This window comes from Antechinus flavipes, chromosome 1 (genome assembly GCF_016432865.1).
Source record: "Antechinus flavipes isolate AdamAnt ecotype Samford, QLD, Australia chromosome 1, AdamAnt_v2, whole genome shotgun sequence".
Taxonomy (NCBI): domain Eukaryota; kingdom Metazoa; phylum Chordata; class Mammalia; order Dasyuromorphia; family Dasyuridae; genus Antechinus; species Antechinus flavipes.
Window position 1 is genome coordinate 313855445 of NC_067398.1, and position 20761 is coordinate 313876205.

Sequence of the window (20761 nt, forward strand, 5' to 3'; positions counted from 1 at the left end):
CTGGTACAGCATAAGGAGAGGGATTAAATAGACCAGTATTGAGAAGTGATCTGAGGCATTTCATGCAACATGAATGTAATTCTTGTGGTTATTTTTTGTAAAATGAAAGAGATGTGGTGAACTTGACTGTCTCCTCAGAGCTTTCTAAGCTCTCTTTTTAAGTAGTAATTCAAGCCTGTGAGTGGTATGAGGGCCTACTATTATGTTAGAGTTATATTCTTAGTTTTGAAATTTTGGTTTATTATATTTTAATCTATTTTCCATTTGAAATTTCATTTACAATTTAAAAATCTCAGTTTTACTGGTTCACCCTCTTACTCAAAAGCTTTATTAACTCCCTATTATCTATAAGAGAAAATGAAAACAGCTTAGATTTGCATTTAATATACCTCAGTTTGTCTTCCATCTACCTTGTTTCACCTTGTTCCTCCTATATTTTATATATCCAGGTCTTGCAACAAGGTTGCAACTTGCTGTTGCAGTGTCTAGGCCCAAGCCACTACTTTGTATTTGCACAGGTTATCCCCCATGCTTAGAACATTCTTTCTTAACTTTTCACAAGAATTTCAAAAGATCTCAGATTTAGAAATGGAAGAAGAGAGACCTCAGGAATGATTTAGCTTGTTATTGTTGGGTCATTTCAGTTGTATCCAAAGGTATAATTGTATCATTTCCTTCTGCATCTGGTTTTACAGATAAGGAAACTGAGGCAAAGAGTGTTAAGTGATTTGCCTGAGTTCACAGAGCTAGTAAGTGTCTGAGGCTGGATTTGAACTGATAAAGATAAATCTTCCTAATTTCAAGCCCTCTCATTTTTATAAATCCTCCCCTTTCTACTTCTGGGGTTGGAGGTGATCTCTCCATCTTCCAATTTTCTTACAGTATTTTATCTGATTGTCTTCTGTCTCTTCTTTGTTCCCCAGTTGAAGGATGGGATTGTATCATTTTTCATCTTTGATCTTCTAGCATATAGCAGTACACCTTGGCATGTAATAGGCACATAACATAGTTTTTGAATTGAATTACTCTGGGATTCCAGATTTTAATTTGGAAGAGATTTTAAGAACATGTTGCCTGTACTCGGGCCCTCATCTTCCTTTTCTGAGCCATGAGGAGTGTCAGATACAAGGCATGGCCTGCTACACTCCTGAGTGTAGTAATTTTAGTTATTGGGAAATATTTCACAAAATAAATAAAAATATTAATATATATTAATGTGTGTGTTTTTAAGTCAGCACAAAGCCCTCAAAGATTTTGTGTTATAGGTTAGTGCCTCCTCTTCTTATTTGAGTTTAGCACTATTGAATTTGATGACCTCTTAGACTCCTTTTATCAATCCAATATCTGGTTTTAAATCTCTTCTTTTTAGAGGGAAAAACCTAGAGACAAGAGACTTTTTGATAGATCCACAGGGAGGAAAAAGAGGGGATTTGAAGCTGGGTCCTTGAACATAAAATCCAGTTCTCTCCCCATTTGACTGGGCTGGCACTGACTATCACTGATGGTCACGCATTATTAATGACATGTCAGATGACCTGGGTTGGCAGTGGAGCCTGACTCAAAGACAGGAAAGACCTGGATTTGATCCCGTCTGTGACAATTATTTTGTGACTACCGGCAAGTCTCCTAATTCTCTAAACTTGAGTTCTTTGCTGTATAAAAATGAAGATAGTACTTTTGATAGTACCTGTCCCACATATATGTAAATTTTCAACGCTGTTTTTCTCCCCATTTAGAAACATGTATGGATCCCCCAGCTTGACATCTTACCTACTTCAGGGTTGCATATTTGTTGCGTGGATTTCTTCTATTTCTTAGACATTTTGTGAACTCTTGTACGCTCCCTGCTTGTCTCCAAGAAATGTCACATGGTGGTTAATTCTTTAATGAGCTTGTCTGAATTTAGCTAAGTCAATCAACAAAAAGCAAAATAATTATAATCTGACTATCAGAAGTCATTCCAGTATGGTAGGACCAGCTGGGACTTATAGTTCACTAGAATAAGCCTGGAGATTATGTGATCGCCACAAAGCCATAATATGAGGTAGGAGAGTGGGTATATATATTTTTTTAAGGTTTATGTATATTTAAATAATTGTACAGGTATTTCAGATGACCAATGAACAGAGACCAGAATTGAATAGAAATGAGAGAGAGATTAGTCCAGACTGTTTTTACAGTCCTTCTGATATTCTCAAACTGCTCTTTGACACACACATGCATTTATCGTAAGATACATGTTTCTCTAATGAGTGTACAGGGCTGTAAATTGGGGAATGTCACAATTTCTGAAGAATCAGAATTGCAGATGACCCTAAGGGCAATGGGAAAATAGATGACAAACATATTGTGAGTGATAACCTGCATTCAAGAAGTGAAATGAAAGTCATCACCCAGGAAGTACATCATCAAAGGGCAGGTCATCTAGTAAGAACATGGGACAACTGCATGCTGCCTTAGGATCCCTAAATATTGAAAGGTCTCCAGCTTGTTGGGTAGAAACTCTAGATGAATGATATATGGAAGGAGACGGTAAATGATTGCACAGAATGAAAAGACCTGCCTGGCTCACACTATGCATTGTTTGAGGGATTACACATTTAAAGGAAATAAGCAATCTGAATGTATATGTTTTAATGTGGCTTTTGTTCAGTTTGTTTCTGGATGTTGCTTTTATTCTTCCATCTCCTGAAGAAGTAAGGATGCTAAGCATCTTGAAAGAATATATCATTCCATACAACACAGATCTTCCTCCTTAAAAAAAATTTTTTTCTTTGAAAAAAAATTAAACCTCCAGGCCATTTTACTTATTAACTTTTGCTAGCAGCAAGTGGGGAACTATTCCTAAAGAATGGCAACTACTAATCCAAATAGAATATCTCCCAAAATAGTGTTTGCCTCTTTTCCTTTAAACTTACTCTCCTCCTAAAAATATTTAATTTTTGAATTTTTTCCCACTATATCCCCTACAAAAAATATGACTTTTTGCTTAGAGAGATTTAAAAATGATAGGTTTAAAGGTAAAAAGACCTGTGTATATGTGATATGTATTAAAAATTCACATACAGGGTATACCAAAAGTGTTAGTGCTACTTAAATTTTTTTATTGTTATGTTGTTGTTATTTTGTTATTGTTTAATAACAAAATTGCAGTGAGACTTTTGGATACTCTGCATTATGGATTATTACAGGATATAGTTATTATAACATTGGCAAAATAGGGAAAAACAGTGTTATAAGATTATTCAGTTAGTAGTTTTTATTTCTCAATATTCTGTTTCTATGTAATACATCATGATATTCCTAAAGTAGAGGACTCAATTAGTCTGTTATTCACTCGGCAGGTAATAAACATTGATTAAGTGCTTACTATGTGCCAGGCAGAATGCTAAGCCTCTTTCTAGAAATAAATATATGTATATATACACACACATACATATACATATAAATACATCCAGCTGGTAAACTGAATAGAGTATTAGATCCAGAGTTAAGAGATCTAAATTCACATCTACCTTTCAGACACTTCTTAGCTTAGTGACAAGTCAGCTTAACCTCTTTTGCCTCAGTTTCCTGAACTGTAAAATAGGGATAATCCTTGTACTTACATATTGTTGTGAGGATCAAATGGGATATTTGTAAAGAGTTTTTTTTTAATAACTTTTTATTGACAAAACCCATGCCAGGGTAATTTTTACAGCATTATCCCTTGCATTCACTTCTGTTCTGATTTTTCCCCTCCCTCCACCCTCTCCCCCAGATGGCAAGCAGTCCTTTACATGTTAAATAGGTTACAGTATATCCTGGATACAACATATGTGTGCAGAACCGAACAGTTCTCTTGTTGCACAGGGAGAATTGAATTCAGAAGGTATAAATAACCCGGGAAGAAAAACAAAATTGCAAGCAGGTTATATTCATTTCCCAGTGTTCTTTCTTTGGGTGTAGCTGCTTCTGTCCATCCTTGATCAACTGAAACTGAATTAGCTCTCTTTATCGAAGAGATCCACTTCCATCAGAATACATCCTCAAACAGTATCGTTGTTGGGGTATATAATGATCTTCTGGTTCTGCTCATTTCACTTAGCATCAGTTGATGTAAGTCTCTCCAAGCCTCTCTGTATTCATCCTGCTTATAAAGAGTTTTTGGCATAATGTCTGACACATAGTAGGAGCCTTATAAATGCTTATTCCCGTCCTGTTCTTCTTCCTCCTGATCCCCCAAACACAAGCAATTTCCCCTGAAATGGAGGGAGGCCCAAAAGAAACTTTAACCAGTGGGAGAAAGAGGTTGTCCTGGTGGAAGTTCCAGGAGCTTCCAGGGTGGGCGGGCATCTGAGTCATGGAGGTAGAGTCCTTCCAGTCAGAAGGAGAGCCAGCAGGGAATAATTCCCACTTTGGGTCACCTCGTAAGCTCTCAAACCAAAAACAAGCTCTTAGGGTTTCAGCCCTCCACAGCCCGGCTCCCATCCAACTTTCTAGCCTTATTCTCCCTTTGATGCTTTACTGCCCTCAGTGGTCAAGTTGGTTTCTTGCTGTTTCTTACAAGTGATTCTCAGTCTTTCATCCCTGGAATATGCTCCCTACTCACCTATCTTGGAATGGAGTTCTACTTCATGAGCCATTTTCTACATGAGGTCTTTCCATGGTTCTCCATTTTAATATGTTCTCCTGCCCCTCCCCATATTTTATTTATGTACTCTTACATACACATAAATTCACAGGCCTATATCTGGAAAGTACTTTAGAATACTTTCTCGTTAAATTCCTTCTTTTTTTACAGAAGAAACTAAATGATAATAAATAAATAAAAGCTCAATGATTAGTCCAAGATGGTGCCATAGTACATAAGCAATGCATTTTTGTTTCTCTTCCCGGGTTATTTATACCTTCTGAATTCAATTCTCCCTGTGCAACAAGAGAACTGTTCGGTTCTGCACACATATACTGTATCTAGGATATACTGTAACCTATTCAACATGTAAAGGACTGCTTGCCATCTGGGGGAGGGGGTGGAGGGAGGGGAAAAATCGGAACAGAAGTGAGGGCAAGGGATAATGCTGTAAAAAATTACCCTGGCATGGGTTCTGTCAATAAAAAATTATTAAAAAAAAAAAGTACATAAGCAAAACTAGGATCTGAACTCTGTGCTCCCATGATTCCAAATTCAGCAGGAAAATTCACAACTCTCTCTATTGAATCAGACTTGCTTTTGATTGTTTTAATATCTTTCTAGGAGTAAATCAACCCAAACCAGAAATTTCTGAAGATTACAACAATGATGAAAATGAAGCTGAATCTGAAAGAGACAAGCAGGTGGCTCTCACAGACATTAATAACAATCTAAATGGTAAGTGTGGTTTGGGGTCTGGTCCTTCTTATTTTATCCTTTTTTCCTTGAAGGACTGTATTACCATTTCAATCCAAATCATTATCTTGTCAAGCTTAAACTTTTAGGAACTATCTTTTCTTCTTCGGAAGACTTTGCAAAAGCCAATTACATTAAAAAAATAGATTTGTATTGATATAATTCATTTTTATATTACCTGGATTTCTCCCATTATTCTTCCTCCTTGTCTCTCTAAGAGACTCATGCTTTACAATAATTACTTTTAAAAAAAAGAGGAAGAAAAACATTTCTGTAAAATCAATTAAAACATTGCAAACAATTTGACATTAATATGCAGTCTTCCAAACCTGTGGACCCTGACTTTTGCAAAGGAGCAATAGGGGAGAGGAGAGGAAAGGTATCTTCTTATAATCTCTTCTCATTATCTCCTCTCTGGGGTTTACATAGTCTCGTTCTTTATAGTTTTGCAACATTCTGTTTCAGTTGTCTCATAATTTTTTCTATTTATACTGTTGAACTGATTACATTTAATTTTTAAATTAAAAAAAATTAATTACAAAAATTAAGAGGTAGAATTCAGAACCAAATTTCATGTCAGGGACTTTTCTGGAGATTACATATTATGCTGAGGTCTCTTTAGAGTTGTTCATTCATAATTGATGGATTCATTCAGTATATTTGTATTCATATTTATCTTCATGATAAATGCTGCTCCTGTCAGGGAAAGCCTCTAATAGAGAGTTTTGTCTGGAGCACTTTTATCTTCTTTTTCTATACTATTTCATTTGATGATCTCATCAGCTTCTGTGGATTTAATTATCTTATGTTGACAATGCTTATATCTAGCTCTATGTTGATAATTTTCATATCTACCTATATCCTGCCCTTAACTTTGTCTTGATCTCTGGTCTTATATTTCTACTTGCCTTTCAGATGTCTCAAATAGGATGTCTTGAAGACTTCCTCATATTTAATAAATGCCAGTGGTTCCTTGTCAACTCCAGGGAATATAAATCCCTCTGCCATTCAAAGCCCTTCATAACCCAGTCCTCTCACCTCTGCCCCACTCTTACCTTTCTAGTTTTCTCTCACCTTACTCCCTGCCATATGCTTTCCCATCCAGTGATACTGGCCTCCTGGATGCTTCTTGAACAAGACACTCTACCTCTAAACTCCAGGCGGTTTTTTTCTGACTGTTCTTGCCTCAATGCTGTCCCTCCTTAATTTTGTCTACTGATTTCCTTGGTTTCCTTTAAGCTCCAACTAATAGCTCACCTTGTACAGGAAGGATTTTGTAGCCCCTCTTATTTCTAGTGCTTTTTGTCTTTTAACTTTTTTCTTATTTATCCTGTTTACAGCTTGTCTGTACATTTTTTTTTATTGTCTCCATTAGATTGTAAGCCCCTTGAGGGGAGTTCTGTCATTTGCCCCTCGGTGTTCAGCACAGTGCCTGACACATAGTAGGTCCTTCATAAGTTTACTGACTGATTTTCCAGAACTTGTGCAGCATTTGTTTTGTTGTCATAGTAATTTCCATCCGTGACAGTTTTTTTTCCTTTTGAGAAAATAGTCAGGATTTTTAAAAAATACACTGACATGATAAAAAATGTTCCCACCAAATAGCTGTAACCTGTGTGGTGCCGTAACAGAAAGATCAGATTTGCAATCAGAAGTTTGAGCCTGTGCCCCAATCCTAGCCTCCTCCTTCATACCAGCTTTGTGACCATTCTCTCTATTAGATTGCTTCTTCGTTTGTGAAACTAGAAAGCTCAGAAAAGTGAACTGATGTAAAAATGCCTCAAACAAAAAGCCAGACTTCTGCTTTCACTGTTCCAGGGAACTTTCCATGGAGAAACTATCCCAGTGTTGATCGCACCTTGTTCTGCAAGTAGTAGTTATGGAGATTTGCCTGGGCCACTGTCAGATGGGGCTTGAACCCAAATTTTCTTGATATTGTGGATGGTGATTTCTCCTGAAGGATAAAAGGAACACACACACATACACACACACATACATACACACACAAGCAGGTGTATATTTGAGAAGCTCAGAATTATCATGGTGATAATAGAGCCTATTTAGATTTATAGAGATGATAGAGCTGGGATCTGCATATCCACAGCTGGAAGCCAGATCTTTGAGTATCAGTCAACGTCTTTTCTTCCCGGACAGTAATGTCTCTTAGCCTGTATAAAAGGCATAGTCCTAAATACCTACAAGCACAATCAAAAGATCTTGACATTGGACTAAATTGAAGAAATGAAATATAATGGAGATAAATAAATTTAATGGGTATCAAAAAAAATTAGGAACAAAAGCTCATAAAACCAGCTTAACAAATAAAATGGGAGGGGTATTGCTGGACAGTTTACCTGAAAAAAATGTAGAAATTAAAAAAAATTATTATAATAGCTTTTTATTGACAAAACATATGCATGGGTAATATTTCAACATTAACCCTTGTAAAACTTTCTGTTCCAATTTTTCCCCTCCTTCCCCACATCCCCTCCCCTAGATGGTAGGTAGTCCAATTCATGTTAAATATGTTAAAGTGTATGTAAAATACAATATATGTATACATATTTATACAGTTATCTTGTTGCACAAGAAAAGTCGGATTTAGAAAGAAGGTAAAAATAACCTGGGAAGAAAAACAAAAATGCAAGCAAACAACAAAAAAAAGAGTGCAAATGCTATATTGTGGTCCACACTCATTTCCCATAATTCTCTCTCTGGGAGAGAGAGAACTCTTCATTACTGAACAATTGGAACTGATTTGAATCATCTCATTGTTGAAGAGAAGCAAGGTTGTAGAGATTTTGGTGGACTGCAAACTCAGTATAGCTGGAGAGTGATGTGGCAGTCTCAAGAATGCTGCTTAAAGTGTAAAGCTGCACTAAAAGGTGTAGCACTGAGGAATGAGGTGATAGTTTCACTCTACTTTGCCTCTGGAATACGGTGTTTGGGTTCGGGTGCCACATTTTAGGAGGGTATTGATAAACTGCAGAGAATGCAGAGGAGGATAGCCAGGATTGTGAAAGATTTTATGCTTTATGTGAAGTGACAGAGCTAGGAATGTTTAGCTAAAAGTTAAAAAGTGTTAAGTGAAAATATAGTAGCTATCTTCGAGTATTTGAAGGCTGCTGTGTAAAAGGGAAATGGGATGCATTCTGCTTGGCCCAACAGGGCAAAACTAGAATCATTGGGTAGAAGTTGCAAAGAAGATGATTATAGGCTTGATGTAAAGAAAAACTTTCAGACAATTAGACGTATCCCCAAGATGGGCAATCTCAGGAGAAAGTGGGTTCCTCCTCACTAGGAATCTTTGGGAGAGACTAATTGACCACATGTTGCAGATATAAAAATGGGGGTTCAAAGAATTAGAGGTCCTGGATAAAAATTCTCCTTGTGATACTTTGTGTTGCTTCACTTTCCACCATCTGTAAAATGAGGCGATGGACTACATGGTCTATAATATATCCTTTCCAGCTTTAAATCTATGACTAGATGGCCTGATATTGGTCTTTTCCAACTTGGATATTTTATGCCTTAGTATTTTGATGATGATTATTTTATAGATCATAAAATAACCATAACAGAGCATGTTCTCATTTACCAAACTATGCTGTTTGTAAATCTGCTTCTCACTGCATTATCCTTTGATTAAAAGTCTATTAAAAGTGCATTTACTCCTGTGAAACTTAGAAATTTGAAAGCTAGGCCGTTCATTCCCACCTTTTCTTGGCACAGGATAGATGTTCTGGGAGCCTCACATTCACTGACTAATTAACACATTTATAGCCCTATTTTCTAAAGTGGTTTGCCAGAACACAAGGAAGCATTGCGCCAGACGCTGGAATCCTGTGCTATGTCTATCAGAGTAATTCTGCAAGAGTTCTTTTGAACCTCTCTTTAAATGTGAGCTAGCAGTCACTTTTTAAAAAAATTATACCTTTTTATTGAAAAAAACATATACATGGGTAATTTTTCCACATTGATCCTTGGAAAAGCTTTTGTTCCAACTTTTCCCCTCCTTCTCCTCACTCTCTCCCCTAGGTAGCAGGTAGTCCTGCACATGTTGTATATATTAAATACAATATATGTATACATGTTTATACAGTTACCTTGCTGCACCAGAAGAATCAGATTTAGAATAAGGTAAAAATAATCTGGGGAAACAAAAAGCAAACAACCAATAACAGAAAGAGTGTAAATGCTATGTTGTGGTTCACACTCATTTCCCAGTGTTCTTTCTCTGGGTGTAACTGGTTCTGTTCATTACTGATCAGTTGGAACTGATTTGGATTCTTTCATTGTTGAAAAGAGCCATGTCCATCAAAATTGATTATCGTATAATCTTGCTGTTGCTGTTGCTCATTTCACTTAGCATCAGTTCCTGTAAGCCTCTCCAGACCTCTCTAAATTATCCTACTGATCATTTCTTACAGAACAATAATATTCCATAACATTCATATATTTACCCAACCATTCTCCAATTGATGGGCATCCATTCAGTTTTCAGTTTCTAGCCACTATGAAAAGGGAGCAGTCATTTCATAGCCCCCTTTAGAAGGGTTCTGAAAACTTCCTTCTGAGAGCTGCCACTGTGTGACAATGGTCTTTATTTAGAGTGACACTATAATACATACTGAGGAAACAGAAAAAAAAACAACCCAAAAGCCTTTTCAAAGATGTATCTTGGTAGAAGAAATAATGTAATCATCACATAACATTGTATTTGATTACTTGCTATGATATTTTGAGGCAGCAGAAGGATTTTGAACAATTGTACAATGCGATAGTCATGATGCTGGACCTGCCATCAAGACTTTGAACAGATCCAGTAAAGGGCTCTGAAACAGTTTAGATGGACATGAGCAAACCATTCTCTAAAGCCTATTTCTCCATCTACAAAATAGGAATATTTTCAGTGTCTGTTCATGGGGAAATTTTGAGAAAAGTGTTTTTAAAAACTTAATGCAGTATAAAAAATATAAATTATTACAGGGAGTGTGTGTGTGTGTGTGTGTGTGTGTGAAAGTTATCAGTTAAACTTTTAGAGATTTGGACAAATTCTTTTTAGTGAATATAATTACACAATGTTTGATTCATTTTTGATAGAGGTAGTCTTAGTTCACAGGTCTTAGGTCAAATTCATGATGAATTAGAAATGTAGGTATATTATTATGTCTTCTATGATCCTGGGTCCCCTCTCCTATTTTCTCTGCAGCTTATCAATATGCTTCCAAAATTTAATACTGAGACACCATTGTGAGACTATCACTACATTTGATAATGGAGTGGAGGCATGTGCCAGTTTTTAATACTTATAGAGCTTAATATTGCATGATAGCTGTTATGACTTGTTGGTTAAATCTGTAGGATTCATGTAATTTTTAATCAGAAAACCTAACTCCCATTATAATAATCCACTTACATCATCCACATTATAATACAGTTTATTGGAACTTAAATCGTGATGGGAAATGGGTGTTATGAATGTCGTGTTTCTTCAACTGTTAATACAAGGAATTCTTTTTCCTCTTAGGACCAGATACTGATGAGAAGATCAAAGATACCATGAATAATAACTTAGTTGAAGAACATGAAAACAAGAATTAAGCAAAGTGAATCCAGAGTTAAAGAGAGAGCTCACAATAGACAATCCCTGTGACAATGGAACACTCATAAGTATGAAGCAATCTAATGTGTGCACTGCGAGATGTGTTGGGAAATTTAAAATGTACACAAGATGCTAATAAGAGAGGGGGGGAATAAGAATGTCAAATGATCAAACAAGATTTAGGTTGGTTTGTTTTTTCCCTGGAATCAGCTTCAAAATTTCTAAACGGGTATTTTTACAAAGGAAAAATGGACCACTTTTTTTTTTCATTGGAAAAATGGATAATCCATGAAAAGACTGTCCTTGAAATAGCCTAGAAATCATATTTCAGATATGACTTTTACTGTGATAACATGGCTTCAGTTATTCTTAAAGGTTATTAAAAACTGTGATAAAAGTACAGCTCTTCTGGTCATTAAGAATAAAATCCATTCTGCTCTATGGGACCGTCAGAGCTTGGTTCTTCCTTTTTTTTTTTTTTTTTTTTTGCTGTGGAGTCTGTTTCTCCTTTTATTATCCCTTGTCCCTCAAATCTGTTTTCAAGGTAAGCAATATACATATTGAGGACTGGATAACTGGCTGTCCTGCTTTGAGACAGATGTACTTCTTGGTAATTCTGATAATCAGAATAGTCCTTAAATACTGACTGTTAATACACAAACCATTACTAGCAACATTTTAAAGCAAGACTAAATGGACATTTCTTGTTTTGGTTGTGTGCATTAAAAAAAAAATCATGTAACACTTAAAATGATTGTAACTTACTTTGTATGTAGGTATATTTCCTTTTCAATTGGGAACTTCTCTAGTAAGTCATTATTGCAAGCAGAAAATATGATTTAACATATAAACACAATTGGAATTGGAATATTTATGGACATTTTTGCAGCACAGGAAACAAAGACAGAAATATAGAATTGTTACTAAAGTTACTTTGATTTTGAAGTGAATCCATGCCTACTTGGGTTAAAACAAATTTAATAGAAGATATACTGTTCTGGATTTGGGAAGGCTTAGAGAGAAAGGAAAAATGAGCCTTTTTTTTTTGATTCTACATTTTACACATTAGTTTGTAAGGGGGAAAAATAACTCATGATGTACCAAAATTTCTTCTGATTTGAATAACTTAATTATTTTGGAAATGAATTCACTTCTTTTGCAATTTAATAGTTAAAAATCACTATTTTGTTAGAACACAGACTGTGAACATAGGTAATAGATTTGACATTTGTGCCTAATATTTTAGGGAAAGAGGCGTCCAACAAAACTATTTATGAAATTGCTTTTTGAATGCAGATGCTCATAATATAAAAATTTCTAAATATTACATGGCATTATATAATAAATTAAGAAAATTGAGTTTGCCTTTAAGATATAGTTGGAAACATAGTTTTAGAATTGGAAGGGGGCCTTAGGGATAATTTCATCCATTTCCCTAATTTGAAACACAAGCAAATAGAACTTTATTGAAATTAAATAGCCTTACCTAACGTTGCACAGAGCTACTACAAAACCCACATCTCATGAATTGTGATCCGGTGTTCTCTACATTACACCACACTGCATTGGTAAGGATTAATGTCACAGACGGTCATGCTACAAAATCTTTCTTGTTTAGTCTTTTATATTCCTCCATTAACAAGACTGACCAATTTTTAAGACCAGGAACTTACGATGAAGTACTTCCACAATTCCATGGTTTTACAGACATTAATCCCTTGGTGACCAGCCTTGGGATAAAGATTGCACTTTGGAAGCAAGGCTGGTCCTAGAGAATGACTGAGACTGGGGCTGATCCTGTCATTATTAGCACAACCTGTCAGAACTTGTACCATGTGGGTAATATAGCTTTTGAATACTAGGCTCACCCTCCTGCCATGATAGGGAAAAAAATCAGTAGACAGTTAAGACAATTGAAGGGCATACAAATGGACTAAAAAAAAAATAAGACCTTGCCTAAGCTCTTTGTGACTTTTAGTAACTTACTGATAGAGATGACATATAAAGTTTCTCCTGGCTTTGCAAGTGTCCACAAAGTCTCATCCTGCTCTTCCTCATGCAATGATACATTCAGGGGTTGGAAAACAAAATCAACCATTGTCAATTCATCCACTAAAACCATTCTGGTTGCCCATAATAGAATCTGACCTGCCATCAAAAAGGACATTTGACATGTTTTTGCCCTTGGTGATGGGTCATGGTTCGGACCGAATTATCCACGTTGAATTCTGCACCCTCTTGTGGCCATTGGCACATATGTATGAGGCAGCAAGCTGTGGAGAGAATTATCCTCTCAATATAATGTCAAATAGGCATCTAGTCAATAGCACCACATGCTAACCAGTTAAAAGAGTAGTTTTTCTAAGTAGCCAATAAACTACTTGCCCAAGCACACTGTCATTCACAGGAATTTTTCTCCTTTACTACAATTTAAGAAACTCAGTTTTCCCAAAATATGTTATATTAGCTTCATCTAATATAAAGGCAATAAGAATGTTTAGTCTCCTTAGGGTTGTCTTTCACAAAAGAGAATCTTAGGGTAATTTCCCCTTACAACTTTAGCCATGTGTGCTGACTTGTTAAGCAAATTCTTTACAAGGGGTACCATTAATAATTTTATTGTGTTAGGTCCCTTCTAAAATGAAGGGGATAGGATGTCGACAGACTTGACCTTTTGAAGTAAATCACCAGCTTACCACTATTACACATTTTGAAGGAAAGATACCTTTAGTGTTATGGGGTTTTGGGAGGTGGGGGAATAGGGTGGCAATGGTGATTCTTACTATTTGTTAATCATTTGCTTGTAATAAAATTGGAATGGTGAAATTAAATTGTGAAGAACTGTTTTTTAAATCATGTCATTTGAGGTAGATTAGAGCCATTCCTACAGCTTTGTGTTTGTCTTAGATTAGTTTATATTATGAAATAATTGAAGGGATAATGTTTACTGAACTTGGAAAAACTCGTCTAACATTTTTGTTTTAAATGTTTGCTTTGAAATTGCTTAACTTTAGAAAAATATTTAATACTTTAAAATAAAAATGAATTATGTTCAGTATTTGGGTTATTGCATTATTTTATTTTGCTAAACAATTGCAGAACATTAGTGTCTTTTTGATGATGTATTCAGTTAAAAGACTGGTATGACAGGTGACCTGTCACCTGTCCTCCCAGAACCCAGGACTTACATTTACACATTTGATAAGCAGATGCTGATTTGTGAGTAATATAGTATTTTTTTTTATTAGTTTGTTTTGCAAGGCAATTGGGGTTAAGTGATTTGCCCAGGGTCACATAACTAATAAATATTAAATGTCTGAGGGCAAATTTGAACTCAGATCCTCTTGACTTCAGGGCTGATGCTCTATCCACTGCACTATCTAGCTACCCCCAAGTAATATACTATTAAATATTTATTCTCTATATATCTTGGCTATTAGACAGCTGTCAAATTTCATAGAAAGGTTTTCTCCCCCTCATTTGACTACTTACCTTATTCAGTATGCACATTTTATTGGTGCAATGTTTTAATCTTGTGTGTTCAAAATGATTTTATCTTTTATAATTAATACCTTTATCTGTTTGGATAAAATTCATGTTATACCCATGGCATGTGATCTTGTTTTCTTTCATATCTTTAATATTTAGGTTGCTTATCCTTTTGAATTTTTCATGGAAAATGGTCTAAGATGTTGGTCATTGCCTTTCTGCTAGACTGCTTTCTAATTTTCTTAAGTTATTAAATAAGGCGTTATCTTCAAAGTAATAAAGTTTATCATGTTAATCTTTTTTTTTTTTTTAAATCAGATTTCCCTATTTTTTCTAGGCTTGAAGTACAGTGGCCACTTATAGACTTGATATCACAATTAATCACTATGGAAGTCTTACCTAATGTTTCCAAACTGGGCTGGTTCACCACTCCTTAGAGATCCTGCTGCTTTCTCCTTAACCCCACCCAATCTCTGGAGCCCACCACACATTGGTTCTCAATTTAATAATAAAACTTGATTGATATAGTCTACTGTAGCTTTAAAATCTTATGCGGAAGTAATTCGCCAACCTCAGCTTCTTCAGCAATGGGCATTACATACATGTACCATCATACCTGGCCATCGTGTTACTTTCAAAACTGTTGTGCTTGTCTGTTTCCTTCTGTTCGCTTTAGTCTTAAATACAAAAACAAACTTAAATGGCTCTATTTTCTGTAGCATCATTGTTACCAATTGCTCTCCTCTTCATCTTCCATTTAAAGAGGGAGGAAAAACCCTCTTGTAACAAATAAGCATAGTTGAGCAGAACAAATTTATACAGTGGCCATGTCTCAAAATAGGTATCTTTTTCTATACCTTGATTCTGTCGCTCCTTTTAGAAGGTGACATGTTTTATTTGAGATCTTCTAGAGATATTGATATAGAATGCATTGATCAGCCTTCTTAAAATTTTAGAAGGTTTTCTTTACAATAAAGCTGTAGAAATTGTTCTGGTTCTGCTCATTTCATTATACTTCAGTTTTACTTACCTGGATTCTCCAAAAAGGTTTCTTTCAACATTTCTTAACTGTACAATATTTGCACATTTATGTACCACAATTAGTTCAGCTACTCCCCAGTTGGACACCAATTCTTTGCCACAAAAAAGTTGCTATAAATATCATTTGTACATAGAAGTCTCTTTTTGATCTCTTTGGAATGTAGACCTAGGAGCGGTATATACCCTTTGGGTATAGTTCCAAAAGGTTTCCTAGAACATTTGAATTAGTTCATAGCTCCCAATAGTGCACTAGTGTTTCAATTTTCCCACATCCTTCCAACATTTGTCATTTCCTGGTCATATTAGTCAATCTGATAGATGTGACATAGTACTTCAGAGTGGTTTCATTTTGCATATAGTGATTCAATAGTGCTTTAGAGCATTTTTTCATATAACTATAGATAGCTTTACTTCATTTGAAAAGTGCCTGTTGATATCCTCTGATTATTAATTTGGGAATAACATTCTTATGAATTTGATTTAGTTCTCTACATTTAAAAAATAAAGCTTTTTTCAGAGAAATTTGTTTACCACACATTTTTTCACTTATGACTCCTTCCATACTATTTTCTCATATTTCTCTTTCTTCTTGTCCAGCCTCAAGTATTTTGAAAGTGTTTTGTTTCTAATTACAACCTCTCCCAGTATACCCTTCCTTTTATCAGTTTCCTTTTCCTTTTCATTGCTTTCCTCTACTTTCCATAGGGTAAGATACATTTTTATATCCAGATGAGTGTATGTTATTCTGTCTTTGAGCAAATTCTGTTGAAAGTAAGGTCCATAAACTGCTCGCATTTTTGTTTTTCTTCCCAGGTTATTTATACCTTCTGAATCCAATTCTCCCTGTGCAACAAGAGAACTGTTCAGTTCTGCACACTTATATTGTATCTAGGATATACTGTAACCTATTTGACATGTATAAAACTGCTTGCCATCTGGGGGAGGGAGGTGAGGGAGGGAAGGGAAAAATCAGAACAGAAGTGAGTGCAAGGGATAATGCTGTAAAAAATTACCCTGGCATGGGTTCTGTCAGTAAAAAGTTATTAAAAAAAAAAAAAGATTCATTCACTTCCCCCACACACATACTGTCAAAATTATTTCAAGCCTCTTTTGTAAGATAGTTATCCCAATTTACTTCTTTCTTCTATCCATTTCCTCATTCCTTCATTTTATTTTTTAAGATGTCATCCTGTGCCCTTTGTCTATATATACTTACAAAATTATTCTAATAATGATTAAGTTGTTAGGAGTTACAAGTATCATATTCTCATGTAGGGATGTAACTTTCCAGTTTACACTTTTATGCTTGGGTCTGTATTGAAAGTTAAACTTTGTTCAATTTTGATCTTTTCATCATGAATGTTTGAAAATCTTCGATTACATTAAGTGTCCATTTTTTACCCTGAAGGATTTATACACTGAGTTTTGCTGGGTAGGTGATTCTTGGTGGCAAATTCTAGGTCCTTTGTCCTCCAGAATTAGTTTGTCTTTGCCCAATCCTAACTTTTAAGGAATTACTTTCTTCACTGAGTTTTAGAACCTTCGTCCTTTTCCATTTGGCTAGTTATGCTTTTTTTTAAAGGTGTCTCCTTTGTAAAGCTGTTGACTTTTTTCATGATTTTCTTGCATTCCTCTCATTTCTTTTCTCAATTTTTCCTCTACTCTCATTTTTAAAATCTTTTTTGAGCTCTTCCAGGACTTCTTTTGGGATTTACATTTTTCTTTCTTTTTTTTTTTTTCACTTGTGGTTGTCCTTTTTTTTTTTTTTTAATATTTTATTTTATTTTTAAGTAACTTTATATTGACAGAATCCATGCCAGGGTAATTTTTTTTACAACATTATGGGATTTACATTTTTCTTTGAGGCTTTGGATGTAGCAGCTTTGACTTTGTTGTCTTCATTTGAGTTTGTGTTTTGATATTTTCCTGTCACTATAGCAACTTTATATGGTCAAGTTTTTTTTATATTGTTTGTTCTTTTTTTTTTTTTTTCGGGCTATTTGACTTTTAACTAACAAAGTCGGGCTCTGCTTCTGATGGAGGGAGCACTATTCCAAGCCTTGGATATTTTGTGTAGCCATTTTAAAAACTAATTCTTGATAGAGGCAGGAAAAGGAAAGGGGTGCAGTCTTCAAAGTGGTATTGTTTAAAAAGAGATGTCTGCAACTCTCCTAGCTTGTAAGAAGCCACAAGCTCTTTGCCACTTTGGAACTGTGACCAGTGTCCTGTTCCCTTAGGATTGTATAAGCTCTGGTGTTCTAGTGCTGCAACCTGGAATCATGCAATGGAGTCCTGTATCCAGGACCGGCAAAGAGACCCTATTATCTCCTTCTAACCAGATGTCCAACCCCTTACTGTCTATGGGCTAAGAGTCCCAGAAGTTGCAGTTCCCAATTCAGCCCCCAAGTCATGCTGGAGATTAGTGGGGCATTACATGTGCCCAACTGCACATCACCTCACCCTACAGTAATAGATCTTAGCAACCTTCTAAGTTGTAATGGGTGGGAAAATTGTTCTGTATCTTAGTTCTGCCACTTCAGAATTCATTTTGTGATGTTTGGAGGAGAATTTGGGAGAGCTCAGGCACTTTCCTCTGCTGTCATGGCTCCATTCCCTTCAATAATTATTAAGTTCTCTTTGATGTGTTTCAGGTAATTTTTTATTTTAGGTATTCTCTTCTATTTCCATTTTTTGGATTTTCTAATATTTCTTGATGTTGCATGGAGTCATTAGTTTTAGGAGTTACATGGGTAAGGTTTACCACTTTTCTAAACTACTTCTAATTCTTTATGCCAGCCCCGCTCCCCCCTTGTTAAGAGTCTCTTGCTTACAGAATTTCTCACAGAAATTCATTTAGTCCTTGCTCATCTTTTCTTTAGAGTCTTTGCATGAAGTTATCAGTCAACTTTTAGATTGGATTTTTAGGGCATCTTAGGACCTTCAATAATTCTTTCTAGTAGTGAGGGTTTTATCTTATCTCTCCAGCTTTAGTTCTTGAGCGCTCATTTTATGCCACAGCTAGGCTTTTCCCTGTTGCTCCCTTGGGTGTGGTGGTCTCCTTACTGTTTGGTTTCCATCTGCCTACTTCAGTATTTTTACTGACCCTATTTCCCCAGTTTACAGCCCCTTGAATTTTTCAAGTTCAAAGCACTGCATCTTCAGGACTAGTAGCACCTCAGTTAAGAATTTTAAGGACCTTAGATCCCTGATCTTAATTCAGTTTGAGATTGTGTTTTTGACCCTTTTGCTAGTATGGTGTTAAATTTTTTATGGCTATTATTGCCCATTAATTTCTAACTTTTTATGCAGCTCAAAGTAGCAGAAATCACTTTCTAAAGTCACTTGATTCCTTGATTCAGCCTATCTTTTTTTTGGCTTTTGTTGGGGGAAAAAAATAAAAGACTATGAGGAAACAGATCTGCTTGCTTTCTGTTCAGGCAGCCAGTGATCACTTGGCTTTTACTTTGTCTAGCAGTTTACTTTCAGAGCACCATCCTAGATAAATTGAGAGATATTGGCTAGAATTTGGTAAAAACGTGGTAAGATAAGACTCTACTCTTGCCTCCTCAGGGTGAATTCTGTAACTTTTTAGCAGTAAAAACAGTATGTCATTAGATAAACCTATGATTCTAAAATAGTAAATCCTAAATTTTGTTCATCAGTGCATAACATTTTTTTATTTTCTTAAAGAAATTTAAGAATGTGTAACAGCTTTAAAAACTTAAGAACAGTAAAAGCCTGCCTATCTATAAATTTATAAAAGCTTGCAATGACAGAAAGAAGTCTTTCTGCTTAAGCTTTAAGAGTACGATTAATCTGTGTTCCTAAGGTTTTGAAGTATTAAATGTCAGAGGCCGGATCTGAACTTGGGTCCCTTTGACTCCATGGCCATCTAGCTGTCTCTATATGCAAACTGTTTTTGCCTGCTTTTTTGTAAACTAATTCTATGTCTACTTTGAAACAGTAGCTCCACCTATCCAATCAGTTAAACCTTTATTAGATACCTAATATGTGAAGGTGTTATTCTAAGCACTGGTGATGGCAATTTCAAAAAGCCCCCATCCTCAAGGAAAATGAAAACTAATGATGTTAGACAAAACACAAAAGGAAACTGAAAAGCTGAAGAGGGAGGGAGTACCTGGCTTGGAGGTAGGAAGAAGTCCGGAGAAATGAAGAGATAGCTGGCTTGGGTATCCTCCTTAAATGAAGGTTGGAGGCTTCACTTTGCCCTCTAATCACAAGGATAGAGGGTACTGATGAAGCATGAGTACTAAGGCTAGATTCCTAAAGGCATGATGAAGTAGTCCAAAGGAATACAGGTGGGGGAAGGGGAAAATCAAAAAAGAAAACAACTGCATTAAATAATGAAAATTTTCACATTTTTAGTTAGCACTGGATCAGAAATGGGGCTTCTTTTTTGTATCTTTTCATATATGATTGGGTGTCTCTTCATTTTCTCTTCTTAAGGCTCCCTACTTTCTTACACTTGTAGCTTTTACATTTCTAAAGGATATTTGTGGTCCATATGATGTCTAAAAAGCCACCAGCAAAAAAGAAAAGGCAAAAGAATCCATGCAACATTTAAAAAAAATACACAAGACCAGAAGGAAGTTTAAAAAGCAGACATGAGCAGAGCAGTTTTGTTACTCTGGACTTTGACATATTTGCTAAACAAGGCACTTGTCCTTTTGTCTGTTGTCTTGAGAGGGTTCATGTTAAGTTCATGTTTTTAAAAAAATGTACCTCCTGTAGACGGTGTGATTGACTAGTATGTGCTCTCGACTCCCTCGTTTTCCTCTGTCCCACTCTCTCACGCCTGGCTAATGCTTAATCCTCGATTCCATCTGCTCATGTGCTACTGAGGAGAGCTGAAAAAGGCCCATAACCATGCTGACGACACTGGCTCTAATGTCAATTGTATCCTCTGTGCACTAAAGGCAATCTTTTTATTTCTCATTACTGATTTTCTGTGCCACTCATTCCCTAAAGTTGCTGTGGTAAACATTTTAGAAGTGCCCTGAACTTCATTAGCATTTGCTTCCCCTGTAACTCATGGTCTTGTCCTTCCATGGGCTCGCCAGAGAACTGTGGTGTTCTCTTCTTTTTTATAATATATTAGGGTTCTCTGTGGGAGCAGGTTTCTCAGGGAGGTTTTCTGGAGGCAGCCTTAGTTTCAATTCCAAGTAATAATCACTCCGAATACAGTCAGCTGATAAAATCCAAACGTTTATTTCTTATCCTTCCTTGATTCCAAGAGC

General features: G+C 35.8%; 1 protein-coding gene across 1 annotated transcript in view; it reads left to right on the forward strand.

Annotated features, from left to right (window-relative positions):
• GOLM1 (golgi membrane protein 1) overlaps positions 1-14031 on the forward strand; it is a 103046-nt gene extending 89015 nt beyond the window's left edge. The window contains exons 9-10 of the mRNA XM_051966047.1: positions 5237-5350; positions 10899-14031. Of these exons, the coding sequence (XP_051822007.1) occupies positions 5237-5350; positions 10899-10972 (188 nt within the window). The 3' untranslated portion in view covers positions 10973-14031. The remainder of the gene's footprint in view (positions 1-5236; positions 5351-10898) is intronic.
• Positions 14032-20761: the final 6730 nt, after the last annotated feature.